The sequence below is a fragment of the Emericellopsis atlantica genome (assembly GCF_019669845.1).
Source record: "Emericellopsis atlantica unplaced genomic scaffold F5Z01scaffold_39, whole genome shotgun sequence".
Taxonomy (NCBI): domain Eukaryota; kingdom Fungi; phylum Ascomycota; class Sordariomycetes; order Hypocreales; family Bionectriaceae; genus Emericellopsis; species Emericellopsis atlantica.
This window is the reverse complement of record NW_025764741.1, coordinates 20,807-48,515: the sequence shown is the minus strand read 5'-3', so window position 1 is coordinate 48,515 and position 27,709 is coordinate 20,807. Positions and strand designations below refer to the sequence as shown.

The following is a 27,709-nucleotide window of genomic DNA, read 5'->3' as shown; positions in this document are numbered from 1 at the left end:
ACCGATAGTATTACGTCTGCCGATCTCTTCAGTGCGGAGAGAGGCTGGGGTCAAAGCACCTGATTCGTGCGGTTGTTTCTTAATCAGAATGTCGTTCGTGCTGCATGATGGGGCGGGCTGCCGGATAATTGCGTGGGCTGATGATGCGGACAAGACCGGATCTCAGGAACGGCTGCTGTTGTCCAACCCCAGCTCGCATGGTCGCACAGCAATTTTCGTGTTTCCGGGCTATACAGCCTATTTCAGGGCCTCCTGTTTGTTCATTCTGCCTGGGACATGTGAGCCTCGGCGACACTATCGCGTCTCTAGAAACCGTCGCGGACGCTCAAATGTCAACATGAAAGAGGTTGGCCAGATATATAGCATCAAAGACTTGCGTTACCCTGCACCGCTGCAACCCTGAATGCCATGTTGAACGGTCGCTTCTCATAGGCAGATTGCCAATGCAATGAGACGTGGTTCCTGAAAATAAACCGAACGACATATTGCACAGATCAAATGCATGCATATCGCACCCTGCACAGCAGATCGTTTCGTCGGCAACAATAGCGGCCGATTCCGATCGCCGCGAACAATCACCAGGCGTAGCCTCTAAGTTGCTGCGGAGTCAAGTGTTCGCTCAATCGTCTGTATTCGCTCTAGTATTAAGTTGACAGAAGTATATTCCTATTCCAGGTCCAACTCTTCTCGTGTACTGACGCGGACCGACGTGGGCTGAACAAAAGTCGGCCCTAGTCTCCTACAGCCGAATGAGGGCTTCCGCACCAGGCTCGCTGCAGACATAGATGACATCGTGAGCGTTGCTGAAGCCATTGAACTGAGTGGCAGAGCACTTGGTGTAGGCACCCATGTCCTCAAAGTAGAGCCAATCGCCGACGTCCAGAATGGCGTCAAAACGGATGCTCTCCGCAATGCGGTCGATGCCGTCGCAGGTGGGACCCCAGACTGAGTACTCGACGCCCTCGGCGATGGGTACAGGGTTGGCGATGGGGGTATCGTAGAGCGTTTGACCGCTGGCGCGCAGGATCTTGGCGACGGGGTTCTGATGGTCAAACATGATGGAGGAGAAGTTGCCATATACACCGTCGTTGACGTAAATCATGTAACCCTTGCCGTCGAGGGTGGGGTCCTCGACAGTGCGGCGCGCAATGACATTGCAGGCAATGGTGAAAGCCGAGGAGACGTAGTAACGACCAGGTTCAGCAATGATATCGACGCCGCAGCCAGCAGGGAAGAACTCGGTCAAGGCACCGTCCAGGACGGCGGCCATGTCCTCGAAAGTGTCGCCAGTGAAGCCGCCACCCACATCGAGGGTACGCATGGCAAAGCCATACTCGCGACCCTGCTGGAAGACAGTGTGGGCATCGCGGACGGCCTGGAAGAAAGCCATGGGGTCCGAAGCACCGGAGCCAACGTGGAAGCTGACACCAACGACGTTCAGGTCGAGGTCCTTGGCCAAGCTGAGGAGGCTTTCAGTGGTGTCCATGGCGGCGCCAAACTTCATGCTCAGGCGGCACAAGCTGGAGGTGTCGTCCGTCATGATGCGGAGGAAGAGCTCAGCTCCGGGGTAGAGCTTGGCGATCTTGTAGAGCTCGTCCGCATTGTCAAAGGTCATCTGCTTGACGCCGACAGACTTGACGAAGCGAACGTAGGAGTTTGTCTTGCAGGGCTGAGCGTAGATGATGCGATCGGGGCTCGTGCCCATGGACAGGACCTGTTCGATTTCCGTCTTGGAGGCGCAGTCGAAGCCAGTGCCAAGCTCAGAGAGGAGCTTGAGGACCTTGGGGTCCGGGTTGCACTTGACCGCATAGAAGGGCTTGACGCGAGGCAGGTTCTTCTTCCAGCGGAGGTGCTGGCGGTACACGTCACCTAGGTCGGCGACGTAGAAGGTGTCCTCCTCGCCAGCATCGCAGAGCTCGTGGTCGATGGCCTCGACACGCTGGTGGAGAGCCTCGCCGATGAGCTTCTTGGGGTTGACCGGTTGAGGGGCATTCTCATCACTGGGATGAATCAGAGTTTCCACGATGGAAGGCCTCTTCCTCATCAGCGTATGATGATCAGGGATGACATGGTGCTCGAGTGCAGCAGCTGCCATGACCATATCCGTGGTTGCGGTGGGTGGTATTGGTGACTGAAAAGCTTGTTGGGGCTTGAAGCGGTCTTAGGGCGGTCGAAAGCGATAGCAGACTGAACCCTCAATGGACTGGCGAGGCCTCCTCGACTCTCCCTCTACGAGAGGAAGAGACACAAGATTCCTCCTATGCGGCAGCTGACGGGTGTCGGAGAACGGATCCTGTTCGGACTGGCGGCCTGAGCCTGAGTTGAAGTGCAGGTTGTCGAGTACTTTACGGTCGCTCAGCGGCAACAGGTGGAGGGGGGATCGCGTTGATGATGTGGCTGGTCTTGCGCAGGCTGAAATCGCGGTCACTGACAAACGTAACGGCCCAGAAAGCCGTGTTGGCGGTGGTGCCTTTGAAACGACCAAAGGCAGTCGGGTCGGTGAGGTGTAGCTCTGTAGCAGGGCTCAGGTTAGTGCCAGGTTCTTTGTCAGGATATCGAGGCCTCCAGCAAGCCGGACCTGCGCCTCAATGGATGGCAAGCGCCTCGAGGCGGTCGAGACGGATGCTGTGGAGGGGTTGCGAAAAACGACTCACCTAGGATCTGGCTCCAGAGCAAGTTTTCGATGCGATTCGCCGGGGCGAATAAGTCGGAGAGTATTGACAATCGGTTAGTCAGTCTTGACGAGAAGACGAGAATGGGTTCGTTCCTTGGTGAGGTGCAGAAAGTCAAGAAGAGCGAGCCTGGAGGGGGGGCTACCTATAGAATTTATTGAATGCAGTGTGGGAGTGGTGAAAGCTCCTCCTGCTTGGCGGTGGGCGCACAGATCGAGGCTTCCCGACGGATCAGCGTTTTAGGCGTCCATTCCCCTTCCGTTGCCGAAGGCCAGGCCAGGGCCGCCAGGCAGCGTCCAGCGTCAGCCACACAAAATTTTCCCCGTTCCCCCCTGCAACCACCAACAAATTCTTCGACACCCAACCTAAATGCCCTAGCCCCGAACGCTGTCGCTGGGCACTCACTGGGACACCTGCTGTAATTTCCTTTTATGACTTGGGCAGCATCTGACGTTCAAGTTCGAGCAAGGCTGAGAGCCCGGACAATTGCCCTCGGATAGCCCGCTGGGCGTTGAAGTGAAGCGCAGCGTAAGCGTCCCGGGAGCCCATAAAAATAGTTATGCCAGACTGCGAACGGCACGTCACCGTGTTTTGGCAGCGCACCTACCAACGGCCATTGCCCGCCCACCGGTCACCTAAGTTCAGTCCACAAATGCGCCGTTTTTAAAGGACTGGTCCTAGATACCCAGACAACTCGCTGCGTCACTCATTCAATGCAGTTATGTTCTTTATCTCTCTGCTAAGTCTGCTTGCGCTCCTCGTCACCATTATGAGGCCCCATAGAATTGTGGCTACGGTGACGTATGCGGGGCAAGAAATTATCGCAGTTGAGCAAGCAAGATGATCCTCAAGCCTCGAGGTTCCGTGCATCTTAATCAATTCTTTGCTTGGCTTGTCTCACTCCAGATGCGACCTTGGCAGGATAGTCAGGAACGGGCAATTGCCACATTTCTAGAACATCTGCAACATATGCGGTGTGACGCCCATGACCAATGGATGCCTTCTTAGAGGCTCGAGACGCAGGGTGTGGTCGAGCACGTGACCGCATTTTCATGAACATCGACACCGCAACTCTCAGGACGCGGATATACAATTTCCAATCTAGATTTTGATTGGCTTTCTTCTCTTCTTCATGAAATGCATGTTCTCGGCTTTTTAGTCCAGTAATCCAAAGCTCAAGGAGTCCGGCTCTGAGAAAGCGAGTATCCCTCAGTGCCTCCAGACCTCCACCAACTTGGCAGCCCATCCAGCTTGATGCCGAAGCGCCGCAGCCAGGAAAGACCGACAAAAGACGGAGGAGAGGCGCTCAGGGATGGTGTTCTTTTCTTGCGTTGCTCTGTGGCCTTACTGTCATTGAAGAGGCAGTAAGACGTATCGTATCTGAACGCGTGCTCAAAGCAGAGTTCCAAAAGGCGGGAATCAAGGCGAGAGTGAGTAGCGTCATGTCTATGTACCGTGTCTATCTTTATATACGTCCGTCCCGATATTATCTTACAGATCATTCGCCCGTCTTGATGTTCATGTCCTTCACAGCCCACGAGCTGTCAACCCAGGAAGGCTTCTCGCCCAAGAAAGCTGTCCTCTCGTCGCCCTTCTCCACGGCGTCGACAAGGTACCTCTGGGCCACGTCGCGAACCTGCTCCTTGCTCACGTCGAGCAACTGCAGTCTCTTCTCCTGGCGCATTTCCTCCGTGATGCCAGAGAGGAACTTGGCCATGCCTTCCTGATTGACGGCCTTGGGTGCATCGACGCTCTGGAACACAGAGATCTTTGCCTCCTCAAGGTCGCGATCAGACCACGTGCGGTCCCGGGCCCAGCGGCCTGCATTGCGCATGATGCCCAGAGTATTCTGAGGGTTTGGGTCGCGGTAAGAATAGAAGCCAAAGAGGCCATCAAGCGCTCGGGAGTAGGCCCCGCCGCCATACGCTCCACCCTTCTCACGGATCTCGTGGTGAAGGTGCTTGTGTGTAAGAAGCTGTGACAGAATTTGCAAGGGCGCCGTGTCCTTGGACGTGTACGATGCTGTCGGTACGGACAGGCCTCCGTAGTAGACCTGGTATGGGAGGGGAAAGAAGGTCTTGCTATCCTTGGGCAACGGGGTGAGCCCTGACGCCTTGGGCGCTACACCGCCTGCAGGCAGACTGCTCATGAAGGACTGCAAGGAGCTAGCGTTGGCCGCAGCGCTCTCAGAGCCGCAGGTCAGGGCTGTGCGCATGTTTTCATTCGCAAGAGCGAAGCTCTGGATCTTCTTGAGCTTCCCGATGACATCTTCCAGTGAGTCGGTCTCGGGGCGACTTGCTAGCTGTGTCGTGAGCTTGACCTGCGAAAGGCCACCGACTTGCTGGCGCAGCCACGCGCTGCGTGTCAACGTAGATTCGGCGTAGCCCATCGCGAACCGATGGCCCGAAGATGCAATGTCGTTCACAATGCCATCTGATGATGCTTGCAGCAGTTGACGGATGCGAAGGGCAGCTTCGGGGCTGTCAAAGTCTGTCTCCAGAACCAGCTTGGAGAGCAAGTCATACATCGCGGGGACGTTGCGGTCTAGAGCCATGCCGGTGAAAATAATGCCCTCGCTGGCCTGCTGGAAGTCCGTAGGGGAAGGAGTGGAGTGGTAACCCACTGACACGCCTCCAGTCTTCAGCTTGATTAGATCCTCGAGCTGCTCCATGGTCATGTCCTTGGTTCCCAGACGCATAATGCTGTCTGTGAACAGCGGGATCAGCTCGCGGAGGTCGTCTGGCAAGTTGTCAAGGGTATTGATGGCCCGGAAATACGTGAGGCCGTTTGTTGGGGCTTCATGCCATTGCACAGGAGTGTTGCCCACTTTCTCGTCGCGGACAACCACAGAGTCCTTGACCCGGGGGATATCCTTGACGTACACAGTGGGCAAACAGCTGAGATCTTCGGTGTTGGTCTTGTTCTGCTCAACCAAAAGGTCTTGCTCTTGCTTCTCGAAAATTTCGCGGGCCTTTTCGGCACTGCCAGCCTTCTCCTCGGCTGCCTTGATCATAGACGACAAGCGCTCTTGCTCCTCCTTGACCAACTCCTCGCCGAATGTGGTAGAGGGAGCCATAGTGAACGTCAAAGTGTTGTCGTTCAGGAGATACTTGTCGATCAAGCCCTCGAGGTAACCACCCTGCTCCAGCTTCTGCTGAAAGCGGGTCAATGTATCGTTCCATGCCAGCGAATCAAAGGGATCGACGCCGTTGAACCACTTGGGCTTGAGCCGGTTCAGCATGGAGAAGCCAAAGTTGGCCGTCTTGTGTTTCAAGCCAAGCTCAAGCTGGTGCAAGGAACCGTCAATCTTGGTCCTGTCGAAACCCTTGTCTCGAGCATCGCGCAAGATCTCCTGGATACGCCCCTTTAGCTTCGGCACATCAGCTTCTTGAACGCCTGTGAGGCCAATCGAGAAGATTCCACGCTTGGCCCCGCTATCGTAGCCTGCATTGGGGCTCCAGTCGGCTCCCATACCAGTCTCTACAAGGCCTCGGTACAGGGGTGAGCCGTAACCGTCCATCAACAGCGTCGACAGGAGCGCAATGGAGAAGGACTCCAAGACATCCGTAGTATCTCCAGTCACCCAGGATACAGAGGTTTTGTATTGTCGGTCCGAGGCAACCAGGGGGTCCAAGGGTCCATACTGGGTGACCTCCCGAGGCCCATCTAGCGTTGCCGGTTCGTGGATGTTGCGATCAGCTCTGATCTTCTCAAAGGCTTGAAGACGAGCGTCGACCTCCTTCAAGTGATCGGCGAGCGGCATATCTCCGTATGTGAAGACCTTGGCGTTGCTGGGATGGTAATTCTCGGCATGGAAGTTCTTCAATTGCTCGTAGGTCAGGTCGGTGATCTTTTGAGGGTCGCCGCCCGAGTTGTTGATGGCCGGAAAGATATGGTCCTGGAACCTGATGTAGTAGAGATAGCCGGCGTCGGACATCTGACCCTTCATCTCATTGTAGACCACCCCCTTGAACACGAGCTTCTTGCTTTCCGGGTCCTCGGCCAGTGGATTCTCGGGACCGATTCGCCAACCTTCTTGCGTAAAGTCCGACTCTTTCAAAAGAGGCTTGAGTGTCGAATCGAGGTAGACGGACATGAGGTTCTTGAAATCCTGGGCGTTGGTAGTGGCGAATGGATAGAACGTATGATCCGATGCGGTAAACGCGTTCATGAAGTTGGACAGAGTCCTCGGCAGCATCTTGAAGAAAGGATCGCGAATCGGATATCTGGGCATGTCAGTGGTCTGCGCGCAATCCGTCTGGGGCCGCCAACGTACTTTTCACTTCCACAAAGGGTTGTGTGCTCGAGGATATGGGGGATGCCAGTGTCATCCGGGGGGTTAGTTTTGAAGCCGATGGAGAAGACATTGTTGCTGTCGTCACGCGCAATGTGGAGGTAGTCGGCGCCTGTCTTGTCGTGTTGAAGGTGCACCGCGGTCAATTCGAGCTCGGGGACGTGTTTCGATCGAACGAGAGTGAAGCCATGGAGCTTGTCGCCAGCCTTAGGAAACTGCCCCAGGTCTGTGACAGCCTTGCGGGCTGTCGCTGCTGCATTGCGCAACATTCTGGATTTACTGTACAAAAGCGAAAGAAAAGTACAAGAGATACAACAACAAGATAGAAATACAAGAAATGTTGAGGTTGCACAGAGGGTATCGAGAGAATGACGCCGAGGAATCCTCGCACCTGCATAAAAAGACCATGGACCCTGTCGCACCTGCAAGAGGCTGCTTAGTAACCTCGTGGGTGTGGAGTATACTTCGGCCCCATCCTAAGCCGCTAGTCCGGACATGATAGTGTGCAATGCTGTCCAGTGCTAAACCTTTACCAAATGCTGATATTGCGCTAACAGTCTGTCGCTGCATCACCACTGTTGAGAAAACCACCACAACCTCTTCCTTCTAGGTGGTTCTTGACGACGAAACCCACTCAACGGGGCGTGGTAATCGACCTGTACAGTGCACCACGTCATACGACGACGGTTTCCTAGCCGCCGAGATATTGGGATATCGAACACTGGTACGTTGCGGCGGATTGTGGGCGAGCGTCACTAGAAATCGTCGCGCTTGTGCTGGCTTGGATCTAATGTGGCCTCTACAGGGATAAGCACCGCCATTGCTGTCTTCCAAATAGGACGGAAACATATCCATCGACGACCGAAACCATCGACTGCGCAATCCCAGACTTGAGGTCGTTGGTCTCCCGCGATTGTTCAGTCTGGGAATTCGCGCGCCTTAAACACTCGACTTGCCTGCCCGCGTGACGAATTGGATGGAAGCAGATGCCCAACATGCCCGCGAATCACCCCGAAAACGCCCTGTCCAACGGACATGATGAGACCTCGCACGCTTCTCACAATGCCGGCGCCGGTTCCAGAAAGGGATCGGCCAAATCCAAGAAGGCCTCCGGCGGCCCTGCCAGCAGCGATGAGGCGACACGACTTCTCCAGGCCAGGATCTCCCAGTTGGAGCAAGATGCTACAGCGGACAAGGAACAGGAGGCGGAGATTGGTACGTCAGCGCCGCGAGAAGCAATGATGGATGTCGAGTCTGATGGTGTATAGAACGTGAGGTTAAGCGTGCCCACCGCGACATGATCAACCAAACTGCCAAGATGGACGATGTGCCCAAGATCGACTTTCTGATGAAGAAGTCCAGCGACCTTCTTGCGGAAATGCGCCGGGTCGACCGCGAAAACCAGAAGAATAGGAAGCGAGGTGACGTGCTACAAAAGGAGCGCGACAACAGCCGCTCGGATCTGTCAAAGCAAGTGCAACTTAAGGAGAAACTCGAGAAGCTGTGCAGAGAACTGCAAAAGGACAACAACAAGCTCAAGGTAGGGATTGAAATGCAGCCGCCCGGTGAAATGCGCTGACGCTGGCGCTTGTACCAGACAGAGAATAAGGAACTCTACACGACACACGTGCATGCCAAGAGCGCATCGGATGAACGCTTTGCGCAGGTTCTTGCCCGGCTTGAGGGTTGCCAAGAGGACAGAGACGTGCCCAAGAAGCAGGTGGTCGACATAGCTATGGAGGATCTGTATGTTGGCGCTGGGGCCCTTGCACTCAGCGATCTTGACCGGCTGACCCTTTTTCCAGCTTCAAAACTCGCTTCAAGTCGCTCATTGATCAGTACGAGCTACGTGAGCTACACTTCCATTCCCTCATGCGGACAAAGGAGCTGGAAGTGCAGTATCACATGTCGCGCTACGAGAGGGAGAAGAAGAATGCCGAAGCGGAGTCATCAAAGTCTCGCCAACTGCAAAGCCAGGTCCAGGCATTCACCAAGACGGAGACGGAGTTGAGAAATCAGCTCAATATCTATGTCGACAAGTTCAAGCAGGTGAGTTGGCTGATGCGCTAGCTTCGCAGTTCTGACTAATGCGTCAGCAGGTCGAGGACACGTTGAACAATAGCAATGATCTCTTCTTGTCTTTCCGGAAAGAAATGGAGGACATGTCCAAAAAGGGCAAGCGGCTGGAGAAGGAGAACGACGCCCTCAAGAGACATAAAGACGCTACCAACGCCAACATTATCCGCATGGCCGAGGAGCGTCAGGAGTGGAAAAGGAAGAGCGACGAGGCCGACCGGAAGAGCAACAAGCTCATGAGCATCATACAGGGCATGCAGCAGCAAGGCCGGCAGGTTCCTCCCAACTTGGCAAGCACCCTCGACAGCTACAACGACCCGCACCCCCAGGGCGAGGGCGATGAGGAGGAAAGCGAGTATTCCGAGGAGGAGGAGGAGCTCAGCGAGTTTGATGAGGCTGAAGACGACGAGGATACAGAGGATGAGGTCCGTTCTGGGAGCCAGGCCGCGCCGGTCTATGGGCCAGAACGGCCACCTCACCAACAGGTCCAGCCTAGCGTCAATGGCCACTAGAAGACGATGAATACGCAAGTATTTGTTCGTTGCACACTTCCAGGCGTGATTAACTGATGTCTTGCCAACATGAACTGACCCTCTCTGAGCGGCCTGTAGCTCGCTGGTGCGAGCCAGGTCGTACCCCAGGCCGCCAGGAGTGCAGCTCGTGCACGTGGGACTGCATTGAGGTACTGCGTTGGAGAATGGCCGGCCATGAGCAGAACGTAGCCGTCGATGCTAGTGAATGCGTTGTGGCTGTGGTTCCAGTGAATGCTGGCGTTGGGACCAGGCCTTATTACACCCGTAGCCAGATCGCATCCAATGCCCATGTCATGAGTGGTGAGGTCGGGAGTTTCTAGGAAATTGAACCTCCGAGTATTTCCATATCTGTAAGCCAAGGGAGAACGTTGGCTGCGGTAAGATTGAAGTAATGTGGGTGAAGGATTGACCCCTTGCGCTACGTATTAATAAGAATGCGGGCGGTTTCCCGCGCCGCGGCGGCCAGGCTCGACATATGTCGTTCAGGCCACGCGAGCTTCTTTACTTTCCACACGACCAACACCAACCCTCCCCAGTCTGTTCCATTTGCGTCGCCATGATGGACTTTTTGCAGGTTTGCTCCCAGATATCCATACCAAAAGCCCCAATTGCTAACTATGGCAGCGCCTGGCGCGCTTCCTCGATCGCCCGCTCTTCCCTTGGAAGCGCCTGATCATGGGCTTCTCGATCGGCCACTACGTCTTCGAATCGTTCCTCACGTTCCGTCAATATCGTGTCCTGAACCGCCCGTCTCCTCCCCAGGTCCTCGCTAAAGAAGTCTCCACCGCCGATTTCGAAAAGTCTCAGGCTTACGGCCGCGCAAAGGCCAAGTTCTCTATGGTTAACGGCCTCTGGGACCTACTCCAGAACCTCGCAGTGTACCAGTTCGATGTCCTTCCCAAGCTTTGGGATCTGACGGGCGATCTACTCCTCAGGTTGGCGCCTGCGCGCTTCACGGGCGAACTGAGCCATTCCATCGTTTTCATCCTCTCGTTCCTCGCTGTCCAGCAAGTGCTCAACCTTCCGTCCCAGCTGTACTACACGTTCGTCTTGGAGGAGAAATATGGCTTCAACAAGCAAACCCCGGCCCTTTTCTTCACGGACATGATCAAGACCAATCTCATCACCACCGTCGTTCTGCCGCCAATCCTCGCTGGCTTCCTCAAGATCATCCAGAAGACGGGCAACCAATTCTTCTTCTATCTCTGGGCATTCGCGGCTGGTCTCCAGGTCTTCATGACAGCTGCCTACCCGACCTTCATTCTCCCTCTGTTCAACAAGCTGTCGCCGCTCGAGGAGGGCGAGTTGAAGACCAAGGTAGACGGCCTCGCTGAGCAGCTCAAGTTCCCTCTTCACGAGCTCCTGGTCATCGACGGCAGCAAGCGCAGTGCTCACTCCAACGCCTACTTCTTTGGTCTCCCCTGGAAGAAGCACATTGTTCTCTACGATACGCTCATCAATGACCACAGCGCGGATGAGGTCAAGGCCGTCTTGGGCCACGAGCTCGGACACTGGAAGATGGGCCACACGACGAAGCTCATGGGCATCTCGCAAGGGCATCTGCTTTACGTCTTCACCCTCTTCTCCGTCTTCATCAACAATAGCTCGCTCTACTCGTCTTTCGGGTTCATCGCCCAGCGTCCCATTATCATTGGCTTCCTCTTGTTCAACGAAACCCTGGCGCCGTTCGACATGCTCGTCAAGCTGGGCATGAACATGGTCACGCGCAAGTACGAGTTCGAGGCGGACAAGTTTGCAAAGGATCTCGGTATGTCGAAGGACTTGGCCAAGTCCCTCCTTAGGCTGCACACCAAGAACCTGAGCAGCCTTGATGCTGACCCCATCTACGCCACGTACCACTTCTCGCACCCTCACGTCACGGAGCGACTCAAGGCTCTAGGGTGGACCGGTGAGGAGAAGGTGCTCGATGGTGATGTGAAGGAGGGTGTCGTCAAGGCCTCTGGCAGGGACGAGCTTTAGAAGTAGACTTCGTGACAGACGTGCAGCATCTTGTGCAGTTGGAGCACAAGGTCACAATACGAATGGCCAATTTTGTACAGTAGTTGAAAGAGAAGCAAAATAAATTCCTGATCTTGGTTCGTTATTACTCAATCATCTGAGGCACTATCATCTATTTTGCGTCCGAGTCATCTGAGTCTTCACTACCCGACTCGCCTTCGGAGTCTTCCTCCTCCTCATCGTCTTCATCTTCCTCGTCGTCGTCGCCGGCGCTGAGGCCATAATCGTCGTGGAAGTCACTCAACTCCTTGATCTGGACCTTGTAACCCACAGCCTTGCACGCCTTCTCCAATCCCTGGGACAATGTCAGACCTTGGTTCTTACACTCAGGTAAAACAAAAAAAGGAAAACTTACTTCGCTCATGGACTTGCTGCATGTAACCACCACATTGCTCTTACCCGGCTCGAAGCAGGGCATGATGATATCCGTCATGACCTTCTTCATCTGATCCACCGTGACGTCTCGGACTCTCCTGAGGATCTGCTTGGACCAATCCTTGGGCAAGTCACGCACAACAGCTTGGATGTAGTTCTGCTGCGCGGCGCTGGGCATTGTCGACTGCTCATCGGCGAACATGGTCACAATCTGGCTGACAGTTCCCTCGAGAAGATGCTTGTCGACGGGCACGGTGCCGTTGGCAATGTTCAGGATAGCGTCGCGTGAGGCAGCAATAGCCTTGGCCGCGTCGGGGGAGCGGTACACTCTGTACGACAGCGTGCCAGCGTCGACGTTGCGGCTGAAGAATGAGCCGTAGGCATAGCCAGCGCCGCGAACTGCGTTCCACAGGGGACCTTCGACAGTCTCGAGGTATCCGATAGCGACCATCATGGCGGGCAGCTGGGGGTCTGAGAAGGACGACAACCCAGGAGCCGTGCTGACGGTGAAAGACGACTCAATAGAAGTAATAGGGACGATGACAACGCCCACTTTCCCGGGGTTCCTACCTTCCTCGTTGAGGAGAGCGACGGGCTTGACAATGGGGATCATCTTCTCATCCTTGGGGGCGTTGAGGCTGGATGACAGAGCGTCCCAAGAAGTTAGAGGCTCTGGCAGAGTCTTCAGATTAGCCGTGACAAGGAAGCGCATGTTCTCGAACTTGAAAAGCTGGGTGCGCAACTGATCGAACCATCCGATGACCTTCTCGGGCTCGCGTTGGAGTAGTTTCTTGAGGCGCTTCAAATAGACAGCCTTGACCAGAGTGCGCTTGGCCACGGGCATACTGGACCGCTCCAAGTGGATGGCGGCATCAACCTCGGCGGCCATGTCGCGACCGTCTCGCTTGGCTTCCGGCACATCAGCGAGAGCCTTGGTAATAGCAGCCTTAATGCGGACGGGGTCAAAGATGGCATCAAAGGCCATGGTACGGATCCACTCCACGGCAGCGGCGTATTTGCTCGGCTCGACTGACATTTGGATCATGAGGCCGTCTGCGTCGCCAAGGTAACGAGCCGAGCTCAAGCTGTAGCTGACAGTGTCACGCTCCAGCTCCATGACGACCTGCTCAAAGTTGACTCTTTCGCCATTGCGCTTGATGGGCGTGTTGAAGAAGTTGTCGATGAAGATGGGAATGAGCGGCTTCAGCTCCATGGGCAGCCCGGACGTGCCAATATGGGCGGTGATGTGGACGAAGCTGCTGGGGACATCCTCGAACTGGATGAAGAGCGGCAGTTTGCCGGACGTCGTTGCATCCAGAGTCTTTTGCGCTCCGCCCTCACCGAGGCCCAAAGCACGGGCGTACCCTGATCGAGCAGTGTCGGACTCGATAAAGTGGATGGACTCTGTGCTGGGGACGCTCCATCGGTCAAGAACCTCGGCAGGGATGGGCTCATCATTCTTCTTTTTTGCTGCTTCCAGTCTCTCCTTGAGCTTCTTGAGACCGTCCTCTCCGAGCTCTTCCTTGCGCTTGGCAATGCGGTCTTCTTCCTCCTTCTTCTGTTTTTCTGCCATGGCGAACGAAGGCTTGCCCAAGATGGCGACGTGTTTGTTGTCGGACATCCACCTGCGCAAAAAGGCCCGCCAATCCTCGTCGGTCCATTTCTCAATGATGTCGTACTCGTCCATGCCCTTGAGGTCCTTGAGCGTTGATCCATCACGTTTTCCGAATAGATAGTCGCTAATAATGTTCGTGGCGTAGAAAGATTCCGATATCTCGGCGTGGAACATGACACGTCGTTTCTCGCGGAGCAGGCACTCGCGCATGTAGTTCATATCCAGAGGCTTGGATGCGACTTCCTTGAGCAATTCAATGAGTCTCTTGTAGACCGTATCCAGCTTCTCGGTAGCGACGCCAGTGGGCATGAGCCAGATGACGGTACTCGGCCGGGTGTCCCATGAGTAGGAAACTGAGCTAGCCAGCTCTTCTTTCTCGACAATGACATTCTCGAGAATGGAAACAGATGAGCCGCAGAGATACGTCAGGAGGATGCTGAGGGCAGATGTGGCAGTGACATCGGTGCAGTCGGGACCGAAGAAACCGACGAGAATTTCGCCCATGGACTCGTCTTCCTCTGGGAATTCAGCGGTCTCGACGACTGTCTCCTTGAGCTCTGGTGGCTGCGCGGAGTCGATCCAGGGGCTAGACGCGGAATTAGCAAGGTTGGTTCGTGTAGGGGAGAGCAGTCTTACCGCTTGAAGGGGGTGTCGAGCGTGGGAATGTCGTCCTTGATACTTTCTTCAAATTCGTCTAGGATATTGATGAGATTGTCGTGGTCTGCCTCACCAACAATGACCAGACAGAGGTTGCGAGGCTGGTACATCTCCTTGTGGAACTCCCGGATACGCTCTGGCGTGAGGACCCTCAGCGCCTCGGTCATCCCTCCCGTCTCATAGCGGAACCCAACGTTCTCAGGATACATGATTCGTCGTGCCTTGAGCTCCATGATTTCTGTGCTCTGGAACTGGACGGCTTGCATCTCGGAGTACACGACACCAGCATCGTTGCCGTCTCCATCGACATGCCAGACCTCAGTTGTGACGGCCTCATCGGTGATGGTAGGCACGATGATGTGCTCGAGATATACCGGGAGAATTTGCGCAAAGCCATCCCATCCGGCTGTGTCGATCGTGTAGGCGGTGTGATCTGTCGCTGTCCAGGCATTGGTACCTGAGTATGCCCTTGACGCCAGCTTGTCTAGCAGGCCCTTGTATTGATAGCTTTTGGAGCCCATGAAGATCAGGTGCTCCAGCGTGTGGGGGGCGCCAGAGTCGTCAAAGATTTCGGTGGCGAGCGTGAAGTAACCCGTGATCTTTGGACCCTTGCGGTCGGCCACAACGACCTGCATGCCGCTTCGCTCCGACACGTACTGCGTGATGGTGCACGGAGCATAGTCGGTCTTGAAGCTTTGGATCTGGCGGAAGCCAGATCCTTGTTTTGCTGCTGGCATACTACACAAAGTCAGCTTCGAATGCCAAGGTTGATACTCAGGAGGCAAGGTGCATGTAAAGGCGCGCGCGGGCACGAAAGTGAAACTACTGACTGAAAAGTTCAGGAAAGAGGTTTGCATGGGATAGTGGCTGAGAATGTGGTATGTGAAGAAGCTGAGTAGACCCACAGCGATAGCTATGAGAGAACCAGGCGCATGAGGAGGCCTGTTCTTCGTCTGCGGCGCCATGGCGACGTTCTTCGAGGCACTCTTGTCATCTCACGATGGTTGTGACAATGACCCCGCTATCGTGAGAACGAGGATAATCGCGGGGTGCTGTGTAACTCGTGTGAAGGGAAGAAGAAGGCTTCAGTAGAACATGGCGAGGGTGCTTGCTTACCTGGGCGTGTCTATAGCTTACGATGCAGCTCTAGCAAGGCAACGAGGCACAGTGCACTGAGGCGCAAACACTTTTGTCCTGCCGGCGAGGTGTGAGCTGTCGAGGTCGTGATACTGCCCCGCTATGCAGGACCCGGCCTTCAGGCACTTGATGAAAACGACCAAAGGTGTGTAGATCAGCGCACCTCATGCGACTGCACAGTAGAGGAGGGACGTTGGAGAAGATTTCGAGCTCCTTGGAAAATATTTAATCTTTTGCAAGCAGACAATGCTAGCAATTATGGTGTCTCGTTCTAGGCACAGACAGGAACAATGATTAGGCAGTATCTGAGGCGAAAGGGTCCCTCATTGGCTGCCTGACGTCAATAGCGGGGCTTCAGTCGACAAGGTGGCCGCATCTCCAACTACGTGCCTCGAGCTGTGCCTATGAGACCTCGCCAGCACATATTCGACACTCAGCACTTTGACCTGAGCAGTCCCGAGGCGCATATTGACTCGGTCGACGACAATGAAACGGTCATAGCAACCACCGCAAGCATACTAGATCAGGTTCGCCCTCCCTTCGCCCTCCTAGTCGTCGTCTACCCATGACCGCAAGCTATGGCCACCACGTCTGAGCCCAACCACCTCAGCGAGGCCATTGTGGCTTTCTCGCTGGAGGGAAAGTTTCCAGACGACATCGCCTCCTTTCTGCCAGTCTCGCAAACGAACCTCGGCCCTACGATCGAAGCGCTAGACAAAGCCAAGGCGCAGCTCGAGGTGAGCGACCCAGAGCGAGCTCGGGGAATCGACCGGTAGCTTACCTCGTACAGAGCGAGATTCATACGATCAACGAGGAAACACGCGACGAGGTCAGCTCTTGGGAGAAAAATGCCAAAAGCCTCCAGGATGACATTATCCGATCTAAAGCCATCGCCAACGACATCATCCGCCAGTCAGAAGCCCCCGAGACCTCGGGCGAAGCGATACAGGAGGCTGAAGAGAAGACCGAGTTCCTGAATCGCGAAGTCCAATACAGCCAGCAGTTGGTTGGCGTGCTCAAGGGCATTCGTCATGTCAATCAAATGCTGGACCAGGTTGAGCAGGCAAGCAAGGAACGCAGGGTGCTGGATTCTTTGATGCTTCTGGAAAGTATGTGTCACATCCCACCAAATGAAAAATCCGGGCTAACATGGAAGAGACTCCTGGGCTGCCATCGACGAGCTGGGTGCCAGTAAGACATGTCGGGTTATGAAGACACTGGATTTGAGGACCTTTGAGCTCAAGTCAGAGGTTCACGCTGTCTTTGACCGCATATGGAAACAACTTATTCAAGTCGACGTCGGCGCCGGTCAGGTTGCTATCTTCAGCTCCGTCAAAGGTAAATGGGGCACCTGTGGCGTTTGTACGGAGTGGGATTGTGCTAATTGGCTCTAGACGAGATGACCTTGACAGACGCCGTGGTCGGGCTCAAGGCATACAAAGAAGTCGAAGAGCGCATGGAACAACTATGGCGAAACATTGACGCTGCCATCATCTCACCAAGAATGGTTAGCAAGGCTGCATCCCTGCCGAGCATCAAGGTTTCGGAGGACGCGATCGAGCTGGACGGCCAGGCCGACGGATCGATCGCTTCCCTTCTCGCGGACCTGGAAGCTACGCTCGCCCTCATCGCAAACAAGCTGCCCGCTGAGATTCTCGAATCATTCTGTCGTTTCATGATGGGTGAACTCATCCCGCGACTTATCAACGACTGGCTGAGCCCGGCTGTACCGACATCATTGACCAACATGAAGGCCTTTGAGGAGATGATTGAGAACTCGAGACACTTCTGCACGGCCTTGTCGGCGCACGGCTTCAGTGGACTATGGGACCTGCAAGCCTGGGTGGAAGATGCCCCACAGATCTGGCTACAGAAGTGCAGGGAGACCGCTCTGGCGACGATCCGCACACGTCTCGCGAACGGTATCGGAGAGTCAAGGCAGGTAGAAAAGGTGGAGAAGCAGATGGTGTCAAAAGCAGAAGGGCAAGAGATCAAAGCAAGTGGCGCTGGCGCAACAGCTGAGAACGACGGATGGGGCGAGGAATGGGGCGTCGACGACGGTTGGGATGACCATGAAGAGGCGGGACCTGAGGCTTCGACACCCGCCAATAACGAATCAAAGAGACTGTCAACCGCGGTCGCTGATGACGACGACATGGCCGATGCCTGGGATGCATGGGGCGATGATGGGGGAGACGATGATGCGCCAAAGACATCTACCAATGACAAAAAGGAGCCCGAGTCGACGAACGTGGACGAGGACGAAGACGCCGAAGCATGGGGCTGGGGTGATGAGGACACGACCGAGCAAGCAGCCAGCAAACCCAGTCCCAAGAAGTCCAAGCCACAGAGAAGCCAGGAACCTGAAGAGACGAGAGAATTCGTCATGAAGGAAACATACCACATCTCATCCATGCCAGAGCCAGTGTTGGAGCTCATATCTGCGATATTCGAGGACGGCGCCAATCTAGCTCGGGGTAAGAGTGAGCATGGCCCCGTTGCCGCCATGGCTCCAGGACTGTTCAACTTACCAACGTCTGTGCTGGCGTTGTTCCGCGCGATATCTCCGCACTACTATGCTCTGGACGGGGGAGGCACCATGTAAGTCACGTCTCCAAACAAGGTGTATCATTGCTAACACAAGAAGGTTTCTTTACAATGACGCTACATATCTCGCCGAGCAGCTCGCAGATTTCGCAGCCCACTGGTCAACACGGAGTGATCTCACCACCCAAGCGAAAGAGCTATTGAAGTTGGACGACGACATCAAAGCCCTCCGCAGCTTCGCGAATCGCAGCTACAGCCACGAAATAGCCGTCCAAAAGACGGTCTTGCGCGATCTCATCGGTGGATCTCAAGCGCTGGCCGGGCAGGACGAGTGGGAATCAGCCATCGAAGCGGGAACACACCGGATTCGTGACATGGCGTCTACGTGGGAGCGCATTCTCATGCGTTCCGTTTGGCTACAGGCTGTTGGGTCCCTCACCGAGTCCCTTGCCACGAAGCTCATCACCGATGTATTGGAGATGTCTGATATTGGCGCGTCAGACTCGTACAGCATCGCAAAGGCCATCTCGACTGCCACCGAGCTGGATGATCTGTTTCTCCCCAGCCGTTTGTTCGGCACGCCATCGTCGGCGGAGGAAGTGCCCACGACGGCAGAGTTTGCGCCCAGCTGGCTGCGCCTCAAGTTCCTGAGCGAGGTGCTGCAGAGCAACTTGAAAGACGTGAGGTTTCTGTGGCTCGAGAGTGACCTAAGTCTGTACTTCACCCTCAACGAGGTGGTCGACTTGATTGAGGCCAGTTTCGAGGCGAATCCGCAAAGGAGGGAGACTATTCGGGAGATCCAGTCACATCCAAGTCCGAGGGCATAGGAGACGAAACAAGCACCGTTGGGGAGGCCCCATGATGGGCTTTGGCATTGCTATGGGACACAGTAACTCTTTAATTGAGATCTTCTTGTCCAAGGGCTTTCTACATTTCGACCCCGTCAGAACGAGGATCTGGTCGAGCTCTACCGCGTCCATTGATAGCTGTGACCTACCCTACGTAAAAGGCACTCGCAGGACTCCCAGGGGAGCTTTCAGACCGAGTTGACCTGACTCATGCCGTCGGATGAAGTATCGCCGCGACTCTCTCGACAGCTCCCGTTAGCGCCCACATATCCAATAGCTGATACCACGCTGCCAAACTCAAACTGGCCGGATCATACGATTCATGCTCCTGGGGTCTGTGTCCTGTGCTTTGCTCGAGCCAACATGTCAACCTCACCATGGAAGGGTGCCGGTAGTAGAGATGCCTTCACAATGCCATGATCGCCTTGTCATGCAGGCTGCCGCTCCACCGGTACTCGGTTCGGCGATGCCCAGCCTTGTGTGACTACGTTTCACCACTTCCCTGTGGAACGACGCGGGCGTAAGTTACTTGCTCGACAGCGCATCGCTGTGCAATGGTAGAAGTGACGCGCCTCCCACTGAGTCGTGTTGTTTCGTGGAGGATCGACATGCAAGGAAACGCAAATTGCTTCGTTGGCGCTCGTCGTCTGCGTTTGCCACTTGGCACACTTGCCGAACAAGGGGACCCCGGTGTTTACTAAACCGCAGTCCGCAGAGAACAGCCATTCTCTCGCATTTGTCGTGCCATGGGTGTGCAGAGAATCACAGCCGGCTTTGGCGTCGCGGGTAGCAGGGCGAGACGAAGTGGCGCCGGGGAGGACCACCCGCGCTCCAAGCACAGCCAGCGCATAGGGATTTCTCGAGGTCTGGCGTCTGGTGAAAGGGACATCCGGATGGCAATCATTAGCGAGGCTGTGAGGGCAGATTATCTGCCCCATAAGCATGGATAGTGACGAACGAGCATTTGATTGATGCCCGGTGAGCTGGGGACCCCAAAAGGTTGAAAATTGAGGATGTGGATTGAAGAGTAAGCCACCTGTTCTCTTGTGGCATCGACCGACTCCAAGTGCTTGTGACTCGCCCACTGCTCACCACCAAGCGTGGTAAAACGTACATAGACGGTCCATATCTGGGACGCTGACAGTGATTGATGAGAGGTTCAAAGGTACACATACATGTCGTCAATAGTAGCCCCCTGTCCGTTTCCACGCTTTGTTCGGGATCCACACGGATGCACGCCCTGACATGGAGCCCCACTGACACCAACTTTCTGGTGGCCACGCGTGCGACCCGCCTAGGATGCGGCACCCCCTGGACCTGGGGTTGGTTGACAGCGAGAGGTTCTGTAGTCTAGTTACGCATTGTGCATGGATTATAAAGGAATGGAGAACAGTTACTGTGGGCAAAAGTGTTTGCAGCGAGACAGCATGGAGACAGCACAGCATTGCCAAACAAATCGCATACGGGTGCGAAGCGGGCGCCCCGCACCGACATTTCCGCCCTTCTCATGGATCTTCTGGAAGTACGTAAAGGAGGTTAACTTGACCTGCCGTCTTGTCTGTCGGAGTGATCCGCGCCCACACGAAACACGCTTAGGCCCTGACATGTTTCCCACCCGCAGCACCTTGAGTGGCTGCCCTAGGAGAAACGTGACCTCGAGCTCATGCGAGTGCTAGGCCCCCAGAGGGATTCTGGAGGAAATTAGAGGATGTCATCCCACTTCATGCCAAATGGTGCCCTGCCTCGAGCTAGATGCCTAGTGCGGCGTGCCTACTAGTACGTAGTACTAACTGACAGTACCGGGATCACCGGTATCTTGAATCAGGGGTAGCACCCTGTGCTCGGTTGTGGAAGATAGAGGGGTCCTCGAGTCGCTGCCTCGACATCGCACCGGCGTGTCACATATCCCAGCAAGCTTTCGATGTTTGTTGGTACACTATTAGTTGTTACACACTTAATTGACTTCCATGGTTGGCGAGTGACATGGCTGCCTCGGACTTGTTGACCGTCTCGGCCGCCTACGTTGCTCCGTATGAAAGTCGCCTATCATTACAGCCTTGCAGAACAGGACAACCCACAAGAGTTATTGAACGTAGTTGTCCTGATATCATCAGATGGGGACAGATCGGTCAGGATAACCGCAGGCGGAGTCTGCAATTCAGGGAGACATCATGTATCTGCCAATATGAAGGGGATGGCCAGACAAGCCTGCGTACATGGACGAAGATGCGATGCCCTTGTAATCGGACCTTTCTTTTCAGTGTAGCCATGGGATGCTGCCAACGAAGCGAACAGCAGCCCATACAACTGGTGCAAGAAATCTGTGAAACAAACAAATGATAGCTCACCTCGCACGACAGGATCGGTCCCGGGACGAAGCCGACATTTTTGGAGCCCTCGCCTCACGTAAACAGTATGCTATGCGACGTCCCGAAGTTTTAGATACATGTAGCTTTCGCCCTATGAATTCATGCCACGCAAGGACTCGCTGCAACGCATGGTAGTATTTCCCTTGTCAGTACTAGAACGGGAGGATGTTCGCAGATCCGAGAATGGGAGATTGTAGATGGATACCTGGACCTGAAGTTACTCAAAAGATGCAATTCATTGAGTGACATGAAGTGCAATGTGAGGGAGGATTCCCGAACCGACAGGCGAGCCAAAGACTTGCCGCAGGCAAAATAGGTGTCGCCTTCCGAGCACCTGCTGTACCACTCATCAGTCTGCTGGGACAGCATGCTGCAGAGCGCAAGTGACATTCATGCAGCACGATGAACGGGCGCGCACACCTGTTGGAAGAGGTATATACACTGGGCAAACGAGACTCACGGGCCACCGCAGCATCCTAGAGGCACAGCTGGACTGAGGGCGTGATAATCCAAATCCAATCCCGAAGCAATGTTCCCTCTGACGAGCGACAGATCGGACACTTGTGCAACGCAATTCCGCCGTGGTCAGAGCGCAGCCTGTTGATAAGGCCGACCACAGTCGTGGTTCCGCAGCATTTCCGCTGCATGAGGCTGTTTTTCTGACACTGCTGCGCTGCTGCCTGCATAGCCACCCCAGAGCTGGCGGCTTGAGCTCGGCGATAATAATTAAGTGCCTTGTCTCGTACACACGTACGTAGCACCATCGCCCTTGCGGGAGGGCCACATAATTTGCCAGCAAATCCCATGTCGTAGATCAGCAATGCACCCCGCGCACCACACGCTTCATGCGCTGCGAGCAGCGTTGCGTTTGCTGTGCGTTCAAACGCTCGTACGGATGGCTGCTGCACGGTGCGATTGGACAGGGCCCATGTCGAGCAATTAGAGGCCGTGGCGAGCATGCGGTCCATTGCAACGTTGGCCAGTCTGATAATAGGGGCCGGACAGCTGGCGACTCGCGCTCGCATTCCGAATTGACGATGCCGTCATGGTGTGTTCGTGTTTCCTACGGAGTAGGCGGTTTGGAAATTAGGGACCTCGTTTCGCGACTTGGCGTGCTTGGCAAGCTTGAAACAGCGCTGACTGCGCGATAGAGTCCGACTGACCGACTGGCCATCGTGTGGAGCGCGCGCGCAGGGTGGTGTACCTGGTCTGAGGTAATGACTGATGAGACAGGTCCCGAAGCCGGAACGGTACCGGGAGGGACGAAGTATTTCGTACGACGTACGCGCAAAGCTCGACAGGCGTCGCGCTGCAAGGCAATGGCTGGTGGTACTACGTAGGTATCGCGAGTTCGATGTCTTGCAGCAATTGTGAGATCTGGTTCATTGCGGGGAGGAGGGGTCAGATGGAATGGGGGAGAAGGGAAGCGCCGGAAGGGAGGGGCGTGAATCGATACGTATGGACCTACATTACCAGCATGAGAGAGTACCTTGCGAATGCAACTCGACGTGTTATTAGATGGCATGTCGTGCCCTGATAATAAACGAGTAAATACATGCATTAGAAAGTGTTCTGAGTGTTCACCAATAGTTGTGCTAGCTCAGAGGACGTGTCACAATACGGAGGACGGCGTCAAAAGTTTTTGGTCGCCAAGACGCTAGAAGATCAGGGATTAGCTAGACCCATGGAATTTTTGCACCATATTGAGTGTAAATCTACTAGGCCGACTTTCCCCTTACTATCGAACGTTATTATAATTAATAAAACATAACTATTTTTTCTTTTAAAGCCGACCGTGAAGATACCGCACACCGATATTATAACAAGGGCTATGATTGTAAGCCTCAAGGCCTCGAATAAGACCACTATCGAGGTGATAGCCCTTATAGGCGTTAGCAAGAGCATAATTAACACGATATTTGCCCGCGCTGTGGCGCGAGGCTTCGACCCTGCCGTCCGGCCGATCGTCCTTATAGACGCCCTCCTTGCCGATAACCCTCGTTCTAGCCGTCTTTCTAAGCAGACCGCCACTAAAGAAGAGGTCTTAAAGCTTATACGCCGCGATCGATACGGAAGAGAGAAAAGCTACGCTAATATTGCTAGCGATCTTAGTTACTTCGGTATCGAGATATCGGCTACGACGATCCGGCGAATACTCCGTAGGGCTAGCTTCCGGAAGACTAAGCCTACGAGGAAGCTTAGTCTAATATAGAAGATAAAGAAAGAATAGCTCGAATAGTGCCTCGAAAGGAAGGATTAGAGCCTCGATAATTAGAAGAAGGTGATCTAGTCCGACGAGACCTCTGTGGTATTATTATATCGCCGCGGCGGTTATCGGATCTAGCGAACGCCTAAAGAGAAGGTTAATAAGAGCTATATCCGTAAGCGATAGAAAGGGTCTTCCGAGTTTATATTCTAGGGCTGCTTTTCTTACGATAAGAAAGGTCCTTGCTATTATTAGTGCCTAGAGACTACTTAAGAGAAACGAGCCTCCGAGAAGGAACTTAAGGCTTTGAATAAAGTACTCGAGCCGGAGGCAAGGAAGATATAGGAGTTAGAGGTTAGCGTGAATCGTATAAAGCTTCGCGAGGGTAAAGCCCCCGGCCGCGCACCACAATAGCGATAGATTAAAAAGACCGGGAAGCTCACGAGAGGCGGTAAAGGTAGTATCGACTAGTGGCGTTATTAGAAGATTATCTTAACGCCGAAGTTAATTCCTTTCGCGAAGGAATACGAGGCTGCCGGCCGGCTAGGTATATTAATTTAAGAGGATAAGGCTCCGGCATACTCACACTCTCTTCAATAATAAGTCTTCGATTAGGAAGGCGCGCGCTGCCTTCCTTAGCCCGGTAACTCGCCGGACCTTAATATAATCGAGCCTGCCTGGCCGTGGATAAAGAGATACACTACGAAGAAGGGTGCGCCGCGTACACGAAAGGAAGCTATCACGAGGTAGGAAAAGGCTTAGAAAGACCTCCCGTAGGAGTAGATATAGCGGTGGATTAAACGTATCCCGAGGCACGTTTAGAAGGTTATTAAATTAGCGGGTGGAAATAAGTACGTCGAGGGGCGGGGAACGGCGCTAGCAAATTTACACCAAAACTAGCTATTTACGTCGACATGCAGAATTAGCGCGACCAAAAACTTTTGACGCCGTCCTCCGTACTGGCTGCTGACTTACCTTGCCTACCCTGTGCACACTAAGAGTAGCTGTGGTCAGCACGGCATCCTGTGGCCCCCGACTTCAACGTATGCAACTATTATTGTAAGCGAGAAAGACACTGTAGTGGATGCCATTCTCTCCTTGTGCTGCTTGGCTGCAGTTGACGTGCTCAATCGCTTGTCGCTCTACTTTTTACATGGCCGGCTTCATTGTGTGCGGCTGTTCAAAGCAACCATGCCGCAATCCTCTCTCTCTGGATTCGTCAAAGGGGACATATTCTGTAAAATCGTCCGCATGCCGCGCGTCACGGACTGGGCACTGATGTGCATGGCTTCGGGCTGTATGCCTTCATTTCAGTCCTGCGTCTACATGGCCATTGCATCAGTGAGCCTGCATGACCTGCGTCAGATGACAATGTGCCACGATGTCTGATTGCCATTTGCAGCTGCATTTAACCACCAAATGCTGATAGGCGTTCATTCTATCAAGTGATATTATCCGCTCTTTGTACGAGATGATACTGGCAGCATCGATCGAGAAGAGGACTGGAACTGAACCGTTGGAGATCTTATAGACAGACCAAAGGTCGATGGCAACACATTCGGGCCAAGCTTCGAGCTGGCGGACAATTTGCACACGCGATCCCACTTCTGAAAGCATGGAATTGTTGGTGAAGTTGAAGGAAGGGCTGCCATCCGTCGACGAGAGTCCAGACCCGGTGGAACGGATGATGGGCGTGCGCCAAATCACTCATCTCTACGGAGTACAGGTATGGAGAGATACCGCGCTGCGGCTGACGGCGCGATGGGAAGTGGTGCCGTATCGATTGAAGCACCAAGTATGACTATTATGTGCAGTGTTGGCCATATCTACACAGGATAGCACAACGACATAGGGCAGTGCTCACTGCAACCCCGCGCCCCGAGGTCGTACTTTGTTAGCACTATCGTCATCCTATGATAACTCTTCTGAATAGCCTTGGCAACCATCACGATACATACCTAGGCCAGTGCGGGGTTCGTATCCGACATTGTGTTTCTGCACGCTCTCGTTTCTCTAATAATAAGTTAGGTACGTACAGTAGAGGGAAAGTTACGAGGGCTTATTGTGCGGGTGCTCAGACGGATTGAACTGGCTCGCGCCATTACGCGAGAGTTGTCCCTAACAGTGGAATTGCAATACCTGCCAGGCGGTCTCAAGGCTCGTGGGCCGAGGCTCGTGCATGCTTGCACTTGCATGCGTCTGTCTGACAGGCTGTCGCGAGGCGCATTCTGCTCCAGCGAGTGATTGGTACGACATGGCATTTATCAAATCCTGTGTAAGGCATATAGGGTTCCACGCTTGCACCCTGATCCTTCGGCGGGACCGACTGCCCCAGTAGACTTGGGAGCAGACTGCGTATGCAGCAGTGGGCGCACAAGAATATCGTAATTTGCGTTTACGAAACTAAAAACAGCTGTCGATAGGGGTTGGTTGGAGATTGGGACAACATAGCCCTTGGGAAAAGGTTGCGTGCTGTTTTCGCGTGCCGCGACTCGCGAGCGACTGATGCTCCGATCGTGGCTGTTGCCTCTACGATTGATTGCCCGAAGCTCGAAGAGTCAACACGCGTCCGTGGCCATTCGTTTTCGTGTCCGTGCCGCGCAGTGGTCATGACCTCGAATGCAAATGACTGGCAATGAGATTGGCAAGGGCGGATCGTGTCGACGTGACGACGTCTGTTGGTCCTATGGTGCGTAGATCCCGCCGCGCACTGGCCAAGTACGTGCGCGGGTTGTGTATGTACGTACTTGCGTATCCTGGTCTTGTTTCGCTGTACGGAATGATTCGAGAAGAAGGACAGCGAACCAGATTCGACGTCAGATTGTCTCAGGACCTTGAGTGTGGGGCATTTCATCTCTGCCCTTGAGCCGGCGCGGGCACCACGCATCGGCTGGCCTGACAGCTTCTCCGATTGGTCCCCCTGGACACCAAGGACGTCATTGTACGCTTGATCCAGCTGGTAATGGTACCTTAAGGCTTAATAAGTACGGGTATCCGTAGCTAAGGTAGGGGAATTCAGCGCTGCCATCCATGCCTACAAAATGCAAGTCAACAAGCAGTCCGTACGGAGTAATAATAGTGCCTGATCTAATGTCGCGACCCGGTTGACCGTCTGGTGGCGTCTACTAACTACTAATTGTATCACTCTCTTTCCGGTCATAGACAAACACCTTGGAATCATGCGCGAGCAAGTCCGAAGTAGTATGCTCATGCGCTCGGGCCTGGCGGCTTTGTTGATCGCTCAAAAGCACGTTTTTCCTCTGGCCCGCGCTTGATCTTGGCAGTGTGGCCACATGATGTCTATCACTCACCCAGGCTGGCAAATGTCGGTGAAAACGAAATATCAAAGGCAGGACTGGAGCAAAGACAATCGGTGAGCACCTATGGCCTAAGTAATTACCGGCACCTATTCTTGGCTTGTCGCAACTGCCAATACCCGGTGAGACCAGAGCACCGATGCCTCGCGCGCGCATTCGCTACCACTTGGCATTTTGGCAAAGCGCTCTGTCGAGTACCCTCAGTCAAGTCAGAAAAAAAAACGCACATAGGGACAACACAAGAACCCGTCGCCTACTATTCTTGGAGCCGCATATTGTAGCCCTACAGGGCACCACGGTCGTTGCCTCCAAGACCCGTACCAAGACGTCAAAGTCAGCCAAACAACCTGCAAGCAAGCAGTGACGAGGAGGGGTGCTCGTGAGTTTTGAAAGGACATCCTTAGCCCTGATCTGGGGCACAGCGACTGGGGAGCAGGGAAACTACAAGCCCCGCCAGGAACGCGGTACGCCCACGTCGTATTCTTCCCAAATTTAGTGTCAACGCTGGCTAACACCACACCCCGATTGACCAGAGCACTGGAAACGGGGCCATTCATCAATTCCGGAGATCCGAGTATCGCTCGCAACTTCGCGAGCGCTACGGATAATACTAGTGCCCACCATTTGGCAACGAAACAGCTGAGTAGGTATTCTAGCCACCAAGTGAGATGGCCAGAGCTGCGTCGCACTCAGAATACCTCAATGAAGCAGCGAGCAAGGCTGTTGGCGTAGCATCATCCGCGCGACCTAGTGAGATCTGATCATTCGAGGCCTAGTAGTTGGCTTAGCTTGGCACTGTCCCCCGTCCTACGGAGTCCCAATACAATGTCGAAACGCTGGCAGCGAAACTTAAATTATTATTTACGGGAAGCTGGCAAATGCCTCCCAACTACCTAATTTTCCCACTCAGCATTGCTGTTCTGGATTACGTTCCGCGGACTAGAGATGTTTGACGGCTTGAACTTTATTCACCCGCAGCATGAGGAGTGTGCTGCGCCGGACCCGATTCGTTTTCCTTTCACCATTTACTTTGTGATAACACTG

The 27,709-nt window shown here is 54.3% G+C and overlaps 6 protein-coding genes across 6 annotated transcripts; 3 read left to right on the top strand and 3 right to left on the bottom strand.

The window, feature by feature from the left end:
• Positions 1 to 739: 739 nt before the first annotated feature.
• Positions 740 to 2,095, bottom strand: F5Z01DRAFT_677937 (ornithine decarboxylase; the record flags this gene model as incomplete). The annotated part of the gene is made up of 1 exon (XM_046265407.1): positions 740 to 2,095. One exon carries the CDS (start codon positions 2,093 to 2,095, stop codon positions 740 to 742), a length of 1,356 nt encoding a protein of 451 aa, XP_046114175.1.
• Positions 2,096 to 4,044: 1,949 nt separating this feature from the next.
• Positions 4,045 to 7,346, bottom strand: F5Z01DRAFT_378414 (mitochondrial presequence protease). The gene is made up of 2 exons (XM_046259403.1): positions 6,949 to 7,346; positions 4,045 to 6,898 (listed from the first exon to the last, which is right to left on the bottom strand). Exons 1-2 carry the CDS (start codon positions 7,233 to 7,235, stop codon positions 4,171 to 4,173), a joined length of 3,015 nt encoding a protein of 1,004 aa, XP_046114174.1. The 5' UTR covers positions 7,236 to 7,346; the 3' UTR covers positions 4,045 to 4,170.
• A 176-nt stretch (positions 7,347 to 7,522) lies between these two features.
• Positions 7,523 to 9,948, top strand: F5Z01DRAFT_666615 (myosin-like coiled-coil protein-domain-containing protein). The gene is made up of 5 exons (XM_046264242.1): positions 7,523 to 8,181; positions 8,235 to 8,506; positions 8,564 to 8,712; positions 8,772 to 9,015; positions 9,066 to 9,948. Exons 1-5 carry the CDS (start codon positions 7,953 to 7,955, stop codon positions 9,552 to 9,554), a joined length of 1,383 nt encoding a protein of 460 aa, XP_046114173.1. The 5' UTR covers positions 7,523 to 7,952; the 3' UTR covers positions 9,555 to 9,948.
• Positions 9,949 to 10,055: 107 nt separating this feature from the next.
• Positions 10,056 to 11,654, top strand: F5Z01DRAFT_666610 (peptidase family M48-domain-containing protein). The gene is made up of 2 exons (XM_046264241.1): positions 10,056 to 10,149; positions 10,200 to 11,654. The coding sequence occupies exons 1-2, from the start codon at positions 10,132 to 10,134 to the stop codon at positions 11,553 to 11,555; spliced, it is 1,374 nt and encodes a 457-aa protein (XP_046114172.1). The 5' UTR covers positions 10,056 to 10,131; the 3' UTR covers positions 11,556 to 11,654.
• F5Z01DRAFT_740089 (Metalloenzyme, LuxS/M16 peptidase-like protein) lies at positions 11,655 to 15,206 on the bottom strand (the record flags this gene model as incomplete). Its single annotated transcript, XM_046266837.1, has 3 exons — positions 11,655 to 14,170; positions 14,221 to 14,979; positions 15,016 to 15,206. The coding sequence occupies 3 exons, from the start codon at positions 15,204 to 15,206 to the stop codon at positions 11,707 to 11,709; spliced, it is 3,414 nt and encodes a 1,137-aa protein (XP_046114171.1). The 3' UTR covers positions 11,655 to 11,706.
• Positions 15,207 to 15,773: 567 nt separating this feature from the next.
• Positions 15,774 to 18,868, top strand: F5Z01DRAFT_378227 (uncharacterized protein). Its single transcript, XM_046259402.1, has 5 exons — positions 15,774 to 16,115; positions 16,169 to 16,487; positions 16,537 to 16,716; positions 16,773 to 17,979; positions 18,026 to 18,868. Exons 1-5 carry the CDS (start codon positions 15,957 to 15,959, stop codon positions 18,750 to 18,752), a joined length of 2,592 nt encoding a protein of 863 aa, XP_046114170.1. The 5' UTR covers positions 15,774 to 15,956; the 3' UTR covers positions 18,753 to 18,868.
• The last annotated feature ends 8,841 nt before the right edge of the window (positions 18,869 to 27,709 follow it).